Raw genomic sequence first — 12,500 nt, 5'->3', positions numbered from 1 at the left:
TGATATATATGGGATTTTAAAGAAAGTTGAACCATTGAAAACGATATCAGGATGATCGATATAATACCACTTTCAATGCAAGAATCTACAAACACCAAATAAGATTTAAACATCTAGCTCTTGTTTCTTTGATTTATAATAAGGTCACTCTAGTGAAACATTTTAATTCTAAAGAAATAAAAAAAGAAAAATGAATCCACATCGCTTTTATGTCAAAACAAAACCGCAAACATGACACAGAATGAATTCCTACCTCTGGGGAAGAATCATTATCTCCAAAGATATCAGCAAACTCTGTCGGACTTTTCTTCAGAGTCTGGTCAGCAGGCAGCGTGTTGTCATTGTAGGATGATACAAACTTAAAGTCACTGGTTCTAGATCCTGTTGTCATGTAGGCGTCATAATTGTAAGTGCTGCGTAAAGTTCCTGTTCCATCAACATCTGCGTAATTAGGAGGGAGATAAGCTCCGGGGATGGCTACTGCTCCATCAAACAACAGTCTGGGCTTTCTCCTGCGACAGAATCTCACACCCAGGATGATGATGATGAACGTCAGGAAGAAGGTGGACACAGAAACCAGAGCAATGATCAGATAAGAGGTCAGTTTGGAGTTCTTCTCATCATAAGAAATGTCTTTCAGTTCTGGCACCTCAGCCAAGTTATCAGAAATAAGTAAATACATGACACAGGTGGCAGACAGAGAGGGCTGTCCGTTATCTTTCACTGCAACAATCAGGTTCTGTTTCATGCTGTCAGATTCTGAAATGTCCCGCTGTGTCCTGATCTCTCCGCTGTGGAGACCGATACTGAAAAGTCCAGCATCTGTAGCTTTGACTATCTGATAGGACAGCCAGGCGTTCTGTCCAGAGTCTGCGTCCACCGCTATCACTTTGGACACCAGAGACCCTCCATGTGCAGCTTTGGGGACCAGCTCGGTCATGAAGGAGCTGCCCTCCGGGGCGGGGTACAGTATCTGAGGAGAGTTGTCATTCACATCCGATATGAACACACTGACGGTCACGTTGCTGCTGAGTGGAGGAGAACCGTTGTCTCTGGCCATCACATGGACCTTAAAACTCCTGAACTGTTCATAATCAAATGACCTCACAGCGTGGATCACCCCCGTGTCTCCGTTAACAGATAGATAGGAGGACACCGAGGCACCGTTCACCTCACCAGGTAACAGAGAATAGATCACTGTACCGTTTTGTCTCCAGTCGGGGTCTCTAGCAGTAACGGAGCATAAAGTGGAGCCAGGTTTGTTATTTTCACTCACATATGCGCTGTAGGACTGTTCCTCAAACACAGGTGGGTTGTCGTTGATGTCAGCTACAGATAACTGAACAGTTTTAGAGGAGGACAGAGGTGGATAGCCCTCATCAGTGGCAGTGATTGTAATGTTGTAATCAGACACTAGTTCACGGTCCAGCTGTCCTGTGGTCACCAGAGAATAATAGTTTTTAATAGAAGGAACCAACTTAAAAGGGACGTTTTGCTGGATGGAGCAGCGGACCTGTCCATTTTTCTCAGAGTCTCTGTCCTGCACGTTAATGATGCCCACCTCTGTACCAGGTGGGATGTTCTCAGGTACAGGACTGGAGAGTGATTTTAAATATATAATTGGTGCATTGTCATTTACATCAGTGATATCAATTATGACCTTAGAATAAGAGGTCAATCCCAACCCATCTTTTGCTGTCACCCGAAGTTCAAACAACGGCACTGTTTCAAAATCAACTCCAGTCATCAGTTTTATTTCACCTGTTTTACTGTCTATTTCATATATTGCCTTAACCTCATCTGAAATGTGTCCAAAATCATATGTAACCACCCCATTTAATCCTTCATCTTCATCAGTTGCATTAACTGTTAGAACAACAGTTCCTACTGGAGAGTTTTCTTCCACACTGGTCTTGTAAATGGGCTGGCTGAACACTGGCACGTTATCATTTGCATCCAAGACATTTATATGAATCCTCACAGTATCTGTCCTTTGTGGTGATCCACCATCAAGAGCCGTCAGAAGAAGACTGATTTCTTTTAATTTCTCACGGTCAAGTTCTTTGCTCAGGACAAGCTCCACAGAATTTGTTCCAACACCGAGAATAAAATTTTCATTTTTCTGCAGGTTATAAGTCTGCACTGAATTTTGGCCTACGTCTGCATCATGTGCTTCCTCTATTGGAAAACGAGCACCTTTCGCTGCAGATTCCCTTATATCAATTTGGATCAGTTCTTTATTAAATTGCGGAGCGTTATCGTTTATATCCTGAACATGCAGGTTTACTCGATGCAGTTCTAATGGATTCTCCAACGTGATCTCTTGTTTCAAAACGCAGGATGCTTTGTCTCCACAAAGGCCTTCTCTGTCGAGCCTGTCGGAGATAACTAAATCTCCATTACGGATGTTTATGTCAAAATAATGTTTGTCACTTCCTTCTGTATCAATCCGAGCCTTTCTAGCGGACAGTTTGCTGACTTCGAGACCCAAGTCTTTCGCGATATTTCCGACCACTGATCCTCGTCGCATCTCCTCTGGAAATGAATAGCTCAAATCTCCCTCTGCCAAATGTAAAGCATAAAACAGCATGGCCAGGACGAGACCCCGGACTGCAGAGCTTGTATTAGCCATCTCCGTACCCTAATCCGTGTAAAAAACGGGGAAAAAAATTAAGAAAAAATGGCATTTACACCGAAATCCTCACAATCCGCAACCGTATTTCTCTCTCGTATGATCAGCTGCAACACCCTGTCTCACATTCTGCAGCATAATGCTGTGAGAATAATGACAGCAAAACGTATAGTGCTGGTACACAGCGACATCTTGAGTGGGCGCAACAAATTGCCACCTGGAGCTCTGCCCAGACAAAAACTAGAGTTTACTTTTAAAAAGCCAATACGAGGTTTCAGATATGTAAACGTAATCCGTGCTGAAGAGGTCATTTTCTCATTTGTGCATTCTAATCTGAGAACCACTAATTTTCACATGTTTGCATCAAAGCTGTTAAAATTGACCGCAACCCCTGCATGTTTCTTAATGTACAAAAAAAACAAAAAAAACATATATGCGTTTTATTAAGATTTCGTTCTGAAAACTCGACAAAGACTACACAACATATGTAAAGTTTCCATTACTTAAAATGTATCACAATATTTAAATATTGAGTACGAAATTGGCACAAAAAAAAGCAACTTCAGCCTAACGGTTTGACTGCTATAGGGCAAATTTGATACAGTGGCACTTAAATGAAACTTTCTCACAAGTAAATACTAAAGTAGCTTTCTTACAATACAAACAACAATGTTGGCTCATGTCATTTACCAAAACCCAAACACAATCAACTATGCATGTTACTTAAATAATAGGATGACGTTCAAACTAAGGTACAAAGAGGGAACGAAATTGTGTGTCTGGAGATACAGATAATCAAAAAGAGATAGACAAACGGGGCAAATAGCACACACCGATTCAACTAAAATATTTACAACACTGCTTGAAAAACGTAGCTCAATATCATTTAAAAAAATAAGACATATTTATGATTAAGAGAAAGGGCTGGCTATCTTCAACTGCAACATAAGTCTGAAGAAAAAGAAAAATCTGACAGCACTTATTTCCTATGAACACATTAATGATTTTAAAACGCAACGCAACAACAAAATTAACTACAAAGATATCAATTAACGACGAGTTTACCATACATAAAAAATAATAAATGAAAGCTCAGTGGGAACACGTAACAATAGATAAATAAATGAATTTATATCAGGCTTGTGGAGACAGTAAACAATCACAGCTGGTACAACAAGCAGCTGGATTTTTTCCTACTATATGACCGTCCAAAAATAACTAATAAAAAACTTTTATCAAAAGGGAGAATAATCATATTTCCACTGTGATCAGCGAAACATAGGGGGTAATTTTACATAGACTTATGATCAAAATAAATAATATGGTCAAACAGCAAAAGGCTACAACTCCATCCATTTAACTCTATTTGTTCGAGCTCATTTCAGCACCAAAACAAACCCGACAGCTGATCATGTGATCTGAGAAAGAGCTGTTTTTGTGTAGAATAACATTAGTAACACCCATTAACCATTAGAGCCAAAATTAAATATATGTGGCAATGCAGTGAATATCTAGAAAAAATAAAATTGCGACGGTTATAATACTCAAGATGACGTGAGTGAGATTTGAGATTTATGGGATTTTTAAAAAGGGGGGGGGGGGGGGGGGGGAACACTTAAGAAAACGCGTTCTTACCTCTGGGGAAGAATCATTATCTCCAAACACATCAGCGAACTCTGTTGGACTTTTCTTCAGAGTCTGGTCAGCAGGCAGCGTGTTGTCATTGTAGGATGATACAAACTTAAAGTCACTGGTTCTAGATCCTGTTGTCAGGTAGGCGTCATAATTGTAAGTGCTGCGTAAAGTTCCTGTTCCGTCAACATCTGCGTAATTAGGAGGGAGATAAGCTCCGGGGATGGCTACTGCTCCATCAAACAACAGTCTGGGCTTTCTCCTGCGACAGAACCTCACACCCAGGATGATGATGATGAACGTCAGGAAGAAGGTGGACACAGAAACCAGAGCAATGATCAGATAAGAGGTCAGTTTGGAGTTCTTCTCATCATACGAAATGTCTTTCAGTTCTGGCACCTCAGCCAAGTTATCAGAAATAAGTAAATACATGGCACAGGTGGAAGACAGAGAGGGCTGTCCATTATCTTTCACTGCAACAATCAGGTTCTGTTTCATGCTGTCAGATTCTGAAATGTCCCGCTGTGTCCTGATCTCTCCGCTGTGCAGACCAATACTGAAAAGTCCAGGATCTGTAGCTTTGACTATCTGATAGGACAGCCAGGCGTTCTGTCCAGAGTCTGCGTCCACCGCTATCACTTTGGACACCAGAGACCCTCCATGTGCAGCTTTGGGGACCAGCTCGGTCATGAAGGAGCTGCCCTCCGGGGCGGGGTACAGTATCTGAGGAGAGTTGTCATTCACATCCGATATGAACACACTGACGGTCACGTTGCTGCTGTGTGGAGGAGAACCGTTGTCTCTGGCCATCACATGGACCTTAAAACTCCTGAACTGTTCATAATCAAACGACCTCACAGCGTGGATCACCCCCGTGTCTCCGTTAACAGATAGATAGGAGGACACCGAGGCACCGTTCACCTCACCAGGTAACAGAGAATAGATCACTGTACCGTTTTGTCTCCAGTCGGGGTCTCTAGCAGTAACGGAGCATAAAGTGGAGCCAGGTTTGTTATTTTCACTCACATATGCGCTGTAGGACTGTTCCTCAAACACAGGTGGGTTGTCGTTGATGTCAGCTACAGATAACTGAACAGTTTTAGAGGAGGACAGAGGTGGAGAGCCCTCATCAGTGGCAGTGATTGTAATGTTGTAATCAGACACTAGTTCACGGTCCAGCTGTCCTGTGGTCACCAGAGAATAATAGTTTTTAATAGAAGGAACCAACTTAAAAGGGACATTTTGCTGGATGGAGCAGCGGACCTGTCCATTTTTCTCAGAATCTCTGTCCTGCACGTTAATGATGCCCACCTCTGTACCAGGTGACACGTTCTCAGGTATGGGATTGGACAAAGATTTTACATTTATAACTGGGGCGTTGTCATTCACATCTATAATTTCAATGATAACTTTGGCTTCTGAAGAAAGGCCGTAACCATCTTTGCCGTCAACAAAAACCTCAAATCTCGATCTGTCTTCATAATCAATGTTTCCTGTAACAATCATCTCTCCTGTTTTCGAATCAAGGGAGAATAAAGTCTGAGATTTATCAGAGATTCTGCTAAATTCATATATAACCTCACCATTGACTCCGTCATCTTTATCTGCTGCACTTACTGTGATAACTGGAGTTTTTAGGGGAGAGTTTTCAGGCAGCCTGGCTGTGTACACATCCTCGGTAAACACCGGAGCATTATCATTAGCATCGAGCACAGTAACATGTATGACAACAGTCCCTGATCTCTGAGGAGATCCGCCATCTACAGCTGTTAGCATTATTTTTAGTTCTTGTTGCTCCTCTCGGTCTAACTCTTTATCTAAAACCAGCTCTCCATATTTTCTTCCACCGCTTGTCTGGATGTTAAGCACAAAATTGGGGTTTTGCTGAAGAATGTAGCTTTGGACGGTGTTCTGGCCTATGTCTGCATCATGCGCAGCATTAATGCGATACCTGGCTCCTTTGTCAGTTGACTCGCTGATTTCTAGCTTAATAATATCCTTTGGGAAGATCGGTTCGTTGTCATTTATATCCTGAACTTGAAGAGACAACCGGTGCAGCTCCAGAGGATTTTCCAACAGGAGGTCGAATTTCACAACACAAGTCGGCTTTTCTCCACAATGTTCCTCTCTGTCTATTCTCTCGGCAACACATAAATCTCCGTTTCTCATGTTAATTTCGACATACTGTTTTTCTGTTCCTTCCATTTCAACCCGAGCTTTACGTGTAGCCACACTTCTAGGCTCAAGTCCCAGATCCTTCGCAATATTACCGATAACAGATCCATGTTTAATCTCCTCTTGGACGGAATAGGTAAGATCTCCGTGTGCGAATTGCACCAGAACAAAGAAAAAGATGATACCGTGTTGGTATTGAACCCGTCGTGCATTCATCATCGCAAACCTGCTCTCCAAAAGCCAATCTTTTTAGTTGTGAGTTTTAATTTAAATGATAATAACGTATTTTAACCGCACTTGCCACCCGTTTCGCTTTAATTTAAAGATCAGTGGTTCCGCCCAGTTGTTGATGGTGTGCAAAAGCAGTCTAACAGCGTTGAAATTCAAAGAAAGTCTATAGTGACACCGTGAGTTCGAACGATACAACAATTTATTATAGATATATCTTATGACCTTAAGCCGCTATGACATCTTGCAGTACATTTTATATACAACAACCAAATGATCTATTTCGAACTGAAGGGAAAGAAAAAACGAAAACACTTTTTTTTTTTATCTTGATTTAAGCCATCTTATAAGGTACACCTTTTTAGATAAAATATAAGCAAATGCTTCTACCGGAAAATCTTTTTGCAAACCAGACACTTTTAAAATCACAAAATGAAATCACTAATAAATAAATAATACAAAATCTTAATTTAGTTGAAGACGTTCTATGAAAACCAGGGATATATTGCATCTGAAAATGCAGCAGCGTGGGTAAAATTCCCAACATCAAGGGTAGCTTTGGCAACACGTCTGCACCAATGAACAACAGAAAGACCCCAAATACACTTTTTCTCTACTGTAAAGGAGGAAGAAAAAATAAAGGTCATCTAGTGAGTAAAAAGTCGTACAATGGGTAAACAAGAAAAACAATTTGTTTTATCAAAACAGGGGAAATGTAGTTATATCTATGTAATGTAGTTTTGATCCAATTGTAGATCAAATGGCATTGAGGGCAATTTTATGTTTACAATATCATGAATGTGATATGCTAAAACATAGGGAATATGATATTCCTGTCTGGACTTTTACCATTAAACTATGAACAGTACAAGAACCCAAATGTTTCCCAAGATATTTAACATAATTTCGACAATTATCAGGAAATTCAGCAACATTTGCTGACGAAGCTGGCATGCCTTGTCTGAGTACAATGATTCTTTTCAGCACCAAGGACAGAAACAAAGACCCAGACCCACCACAAATTTGGAAAATGCGAAAGAGACAAAAGGAGACACATAAGTTCATCAAGAACTGAAAACTAGATCCTGAAATAAGGTTAAAAAAATTGAGAAAGGAATGTGTTCCACTGTTCTCCATGCTCTTCCTGTGTAATTACATGAAGAAGTCTGGATTTTTCAGAACATACATTGTAAGTCTCAGAAATACACTATTAACCTCTTTCTTATAACTGAACATTTTTTTTAAACATTTATTCATACAAATACTATATTTTATGCAACATTTTAATAATTTTTCCTCCAGTTTGTCCAGTTGGGAAATTTCAACTATGGACCTAAAAGGAAATGTTTAACATCTTAATTTGGATCCACTAGGGTTGTAGATATTTAGCCATAATGGGCACACAAACACACTCACAAGCAGTCCTAATAAGCAGCTGACAATGGATGGATGATTCCATCATCATAGTTAACTAAAACATAACAACAGAAGGATCAGAAGCCTTGAAATATTGTGTTCAACGGTGGCTTTTTTTTTTTTTTTTACCTATATACTACGTGTACGTCACTTCATTCCCCTTTTTTCTCTTCCACAAAGGGGATAAGACAGATCTTGTGGATCTTCAATGAAAACGCCATGACTCCAGTTCACTACCACCTGGAGAACAAGTCTGTTCAAATGTGATGAGCCTGCCCAGGCTTGAAGACGCTTTCCTTGTGATATTTGGTCTCATCTGTGTTCATCTTAACTATCCCAAACAACTGAGCAACACTCTTAAATTCACTCAGAAGATTTTACATGGACTGGATGCCGGTGAACTATTGCTACAGCTGCAGACCCCACAAGAATGACTTGATACATGTGTCAACATGATATCTCATCACTGAACAGTCTTGTTTTTTTAGGTGTTTCTTTTTTTTTCAAAATGTGTGACAAAGTTTAAGGCAGGGAGTTGCCTTAAATGTTTTGCTTTATGCAAAGTGCATAAAGTTTTAACTGATTTTAATTGTTAATTAAAGTGTTAAAATAAATAAAAGCTTGAACTGATGGAAGACAAAACGGCTCTTTTTTTATTACATATAATTATTGATATTTTTGAAGTTATTGCGATGAGTCGCTGTTAAATAATATTTTTTTTATAATTAAGAAAAGAAACCAAGTTTTCTTCAGGAGTAATTTGATTATGGAATAATCAAACTTTATACATAAGATTACTATTTAAGTTGTTAAAATTACTTTTTGATTTATTCAAAAAGTACAAGTAAAATAAAATAAAAAACTTCTAAGTTTGTCCCACTGAGACCTTTGAATTTACAAACACAAAAGCGTCTCATTCAATGACAAACTAGATAATCCAAATGGAAGAGAAAAAAGATGGTCTTTAATTGGAAGAAAAGGGAACATGTCTGTATGTTTATTTTCCTTTCCTTTACTTTACATACAACATTTACACATTTAATAAATATAAATTTCAAAATCTGGTTGTGATTCTAATTGAATCCAAAAAGTAATGAGTTAGGTTGCATCATTACTGGTTAAAAATAAAGGAACAAATAACAGAAGCAAGACTCATACAATAGAATCAAATATGTTTAAATATCTTTACCTATAAGGTAAAACTGTTCCTACCTCGGGAGAAGAATCATTATCTCCAAAGATATTAGCGAACTCTGTAGGACTTTTCTTCAGAGTCTGGTCAGCAGGCAGCGTGTTGTCATTGTAGGATGACACAAACTTAAAGTCACTGGTTCTAGATCCTGTTGTCAGGTAGGCGTCATAATTGTAAGTGCTGCGTAAAGTTCCTGTTCCGTCAACATCTGCATAATTAGGAGGGAGATAAGCTCCGGGGATGGCTACTGCTCCATCAAATAACAGTCTGGGCTTTCTCCTGCGACAGAACCTCACACCCAGGATGATAATGATGAAGGTCAGGAAGAAGGTGGACACAGAAACCAGAGCAATGATCAGATAAGAGGTCAGTTTGGAGTTCTTCTCATCATAAGAAATGTCTTTCAGCTCTGGCACCTCAGCCAAGTTATCAGAAATAAGTAAATACATGGCACAGGTGGCAGACAGAGAGGGCTGTCCATTATCTTTCACTGCAACAATCAGGTTCTGTTTCATGCTGTCAGATTCTGAAATGTCCCGCTGTGTCCTGATCTCTCCACTGTGGAGATCGATACTGAAAAGTCCTGGATCTGTAGCTTTGACTATCTGATAGGACAGCCAGGCGTTCTGTCCAGAGTCTGCATCCACCGCTATCACTTTGGACACCAGAGACCCTCCATGTGCAGCTTTGGGGACCAGCTCGGTCATGAAGGAGCTGCCCTCCGGGGCGGGGTACAGTATCTGAGGAGAGTTGTCATTCACATCCGATATGAACACACTGACGGTCACGTTGCTGCTGAGTGGAGGAGAACCGTTGTCTCTGGCCATCATATGGACCTTAAAACTCCTGAACTGTTCATAATCAAACGACCTCACAGCGTGGATCACCCCCGTGTCTCCGTTAACAGATAGATAGGAGGACACCGAGGCACCGTTCACCTCACGAGGTAACAGAGAATAGATCACTGTACCGTTTTGTCTCCAGTCGGGGTCTCTAGCAGTAACGGAGCATAAAGTGGAGCCAGGTTTGTTATTTTCACTCACATATGCGCTGTAGGACTGTTCCTCAAACACAGGTGGGTTGTCGTTGATGTCAGCTACAGATAACTGAACAGTTTTAGAGGAGGACAGAGGTGGAGAGCCCTCATCAGTGGCAGTGATTGTAATGTTGTAATCAGACACTAGTTCACGGTCCAGCTGTCCTGTGGTCACTAGAGAATAATAGTTTTTAATAGAAGGAACCAACTTAAAAGGGACGTTTTGTTGGATGGAGCAGCGGACCTGTCCATTTTTCTCAGAGTCTCTGTCCTGCACGTTAATGATGCCCACCTCCGTACCAGGTGGGATGTTCTCAGGTACAGGACTGGAGAGTGATTTTAAATATATAATTGGTGCATTGTCATTTACATCAGTGATATCAATTATGACCTTAGAATAAGAGGTCAATCCCAACCCATCTTTTGCTGTCACCCGAAGTTCAAACAACGGCACTGTTTCAAAATCAACTCCAGTCATCAGTTTTATTTCACCTGTTTTACTGTCTATTTCATATATTGCCTTAACCTCATCTGAAATGTGTCCAAAATCATATGTAACCACCCCATTTAATCCTTCATCTTCATCAGTTGCATTAACTGTTAGAACAACAGTTCCTACTGGAGAGTTTTCTTCCACACTGGTCTTGTAAATGGGCTGGCTGAACACTGGCACGTTATCATTTGCATCCAAGACATTTATATGAATCCTCACAGTACCTGTCCTTTGTGGTGATCCACCATCAAGAGCCGTCAGAAGAAGACTGATTTCTTTTAATTTCTCACGGTCAAGTTCTTTGCTCAGGACAAGCTCCACAGAATTTGTTCCAACACCGAGAATAAAATTTTCATTTTTCTGCAGGTTATAAGTCTGTACTGAATTTTGGCCTACGTCTGCATCATGTGCTTCCTCTATTGGAAAACGAGCACCTTTCGCTGCAGATTCCCATATATCAATTTGGATCAGTTCTTTATTAAATTGCGGAGCGTTATCGTTTATATCCTGAACATGCAGGTTTACTCGATGCAGTTCTAATGGATTCTCCAACGTGATCTCTTGTTTCAAAACGCAGGATGCTTTGTCTCCACAAAGGCCTTCTCTGTCGAGCCTGTCGGAGATAACTAAATCTCCATTACGGATGTTTATGTCAAAATAATGTTTGTCACTTCCTTCTGTATCAATCCGAGCCTTTCTAGCGGACAGTTTGCTGACTTCGAGACCCAAGTCTTTCGCGATATTTCCGACCACTGATCCTCGTCGCATCTCCTCTGGAAATGAATAGCTCAAATCTCCCTCTGCCAAATGTAAAGCATAAAACAGCATGGCCAGGACGAGACCCCGGACTGCAGAGCTTGTATTAGCCATCTCCGTACCCTAATCCGTGTAAAAAACGGGGAAAAAAATTAAGAAAAAATGGCATTTACACCGAAATCCTCACAATCCGCAACCGTATTTCTCTCTCGTATGATCAGCTGCAACACCCTGTCTCACATTCTGCAGCATAATGCTGTGAGGATAATGACAGCAAAACGTATAGTGCTGGTACACAGCGACATCTTGAGTGGGCGCAACAAATTGCCACCTGGAGCTCTGCCCAGACAAAAACTAGAGTTTACTTTTAAAAAGCCAATACGAGGTTTCAGATAGGTAAACGTGATCCGTGCTGAAGAGGTCATTTTCTCATTTGTGCATTCTAATCTGAGAACCACTAATTTTCACATGTTTGCATCAAAGCTGTTAAAATTGACCGCAACCCCTGCATGTTTCTTAATGTACAAAACAAACAAAAAAAAACATACATGCGTTTTATTAAGATTTCGTTCTGAAAACTCGACAAAGACTACACAACATATGTAAAGTTTCCATTACTTAAAATGTATCACAATATTTAAATATTGAGTACGAAATTGGCACAAAAAAAAGCTACTTCAGCCTAGCGGTTTGACTGCTATAGGGCAAATTTGATACAGTGGCACTTAAATGAAACTTTCTCACAAGTAAATACTAAAGTAGCTTTCTTACAATACAAACAACAATGTTGGCTCATGTCATTTACCAAAACCCAAACACAATCAACTATGCATGTTACTTAAATAATAGGATGACGTTCAAACTAAGGTACAAAGAGGGAACGAAATTGTGTGTCTGGAGATACAGATAATCAAAAAGAGATAGACAAACGAGGCAAATA

The 12,500-nt window shown here is 40.2% G+C and overlaps 1 protein-coding gene across 13 annotated transcripts in view; it reads right to left on the bottom strand.

Moving 5' to 3' along the window:
* The window catches only part of LOC124860211 (protocadherin gamma-C5-like), a 295,710-nt gene that overhangs the window by 235,072 nt on the left and 48,138 nt on the right, over positions 1 to 12,500 (bottom strand). Inside the window, exon 1 of one of the 13 annotated variants that reach the window (XM_047353303.1) lies at positions 9,296 to 11,788. The exons of 9 other annotated variants lie outside the window; for them this stretch is intronic. In XM_047353303.1, coding sequence (XP_047209259.1) covers positions 9,296 to 11,674 — 2,379 coding nt within the window. In that variant the 5' untranslated portion in view covers positions 11,675 to 11,788. Of the gene's footprint in view, positions 1 to 253; positions 2,745 to 4,267; positions 6,741 to 9,295; positions 11,789 to 12,500 lie in introns of those variants that run through there. 3 more of the 13 variants (XM_047353288.1, XM_047353311.1, XM_047353302.1) reach the window with 3 other exon arrangements.

This window comes from Girardinichthys multiradiatus, chromosome 23 (genome assembly GCF_021462225.1).
Source record: "Girardinichthys multiradiatus isolate DD_20200921_A chromosome 23, DD_fGirMul_XY1, whole genome shotgun sequence".
In the NCBI taxonomy this organism is placed as follows: Eukaryota; Metazoa; Chordata; class Actinopteri; order Cyprinodontiformes; family Goodeidae; genus Girardinichthys; species Girardinichthys multiradiatus.
Note: the sequence above shows the minus strand (reverse complement) of the source record. Positions and strands in the feature narration are given on the sequence as shown.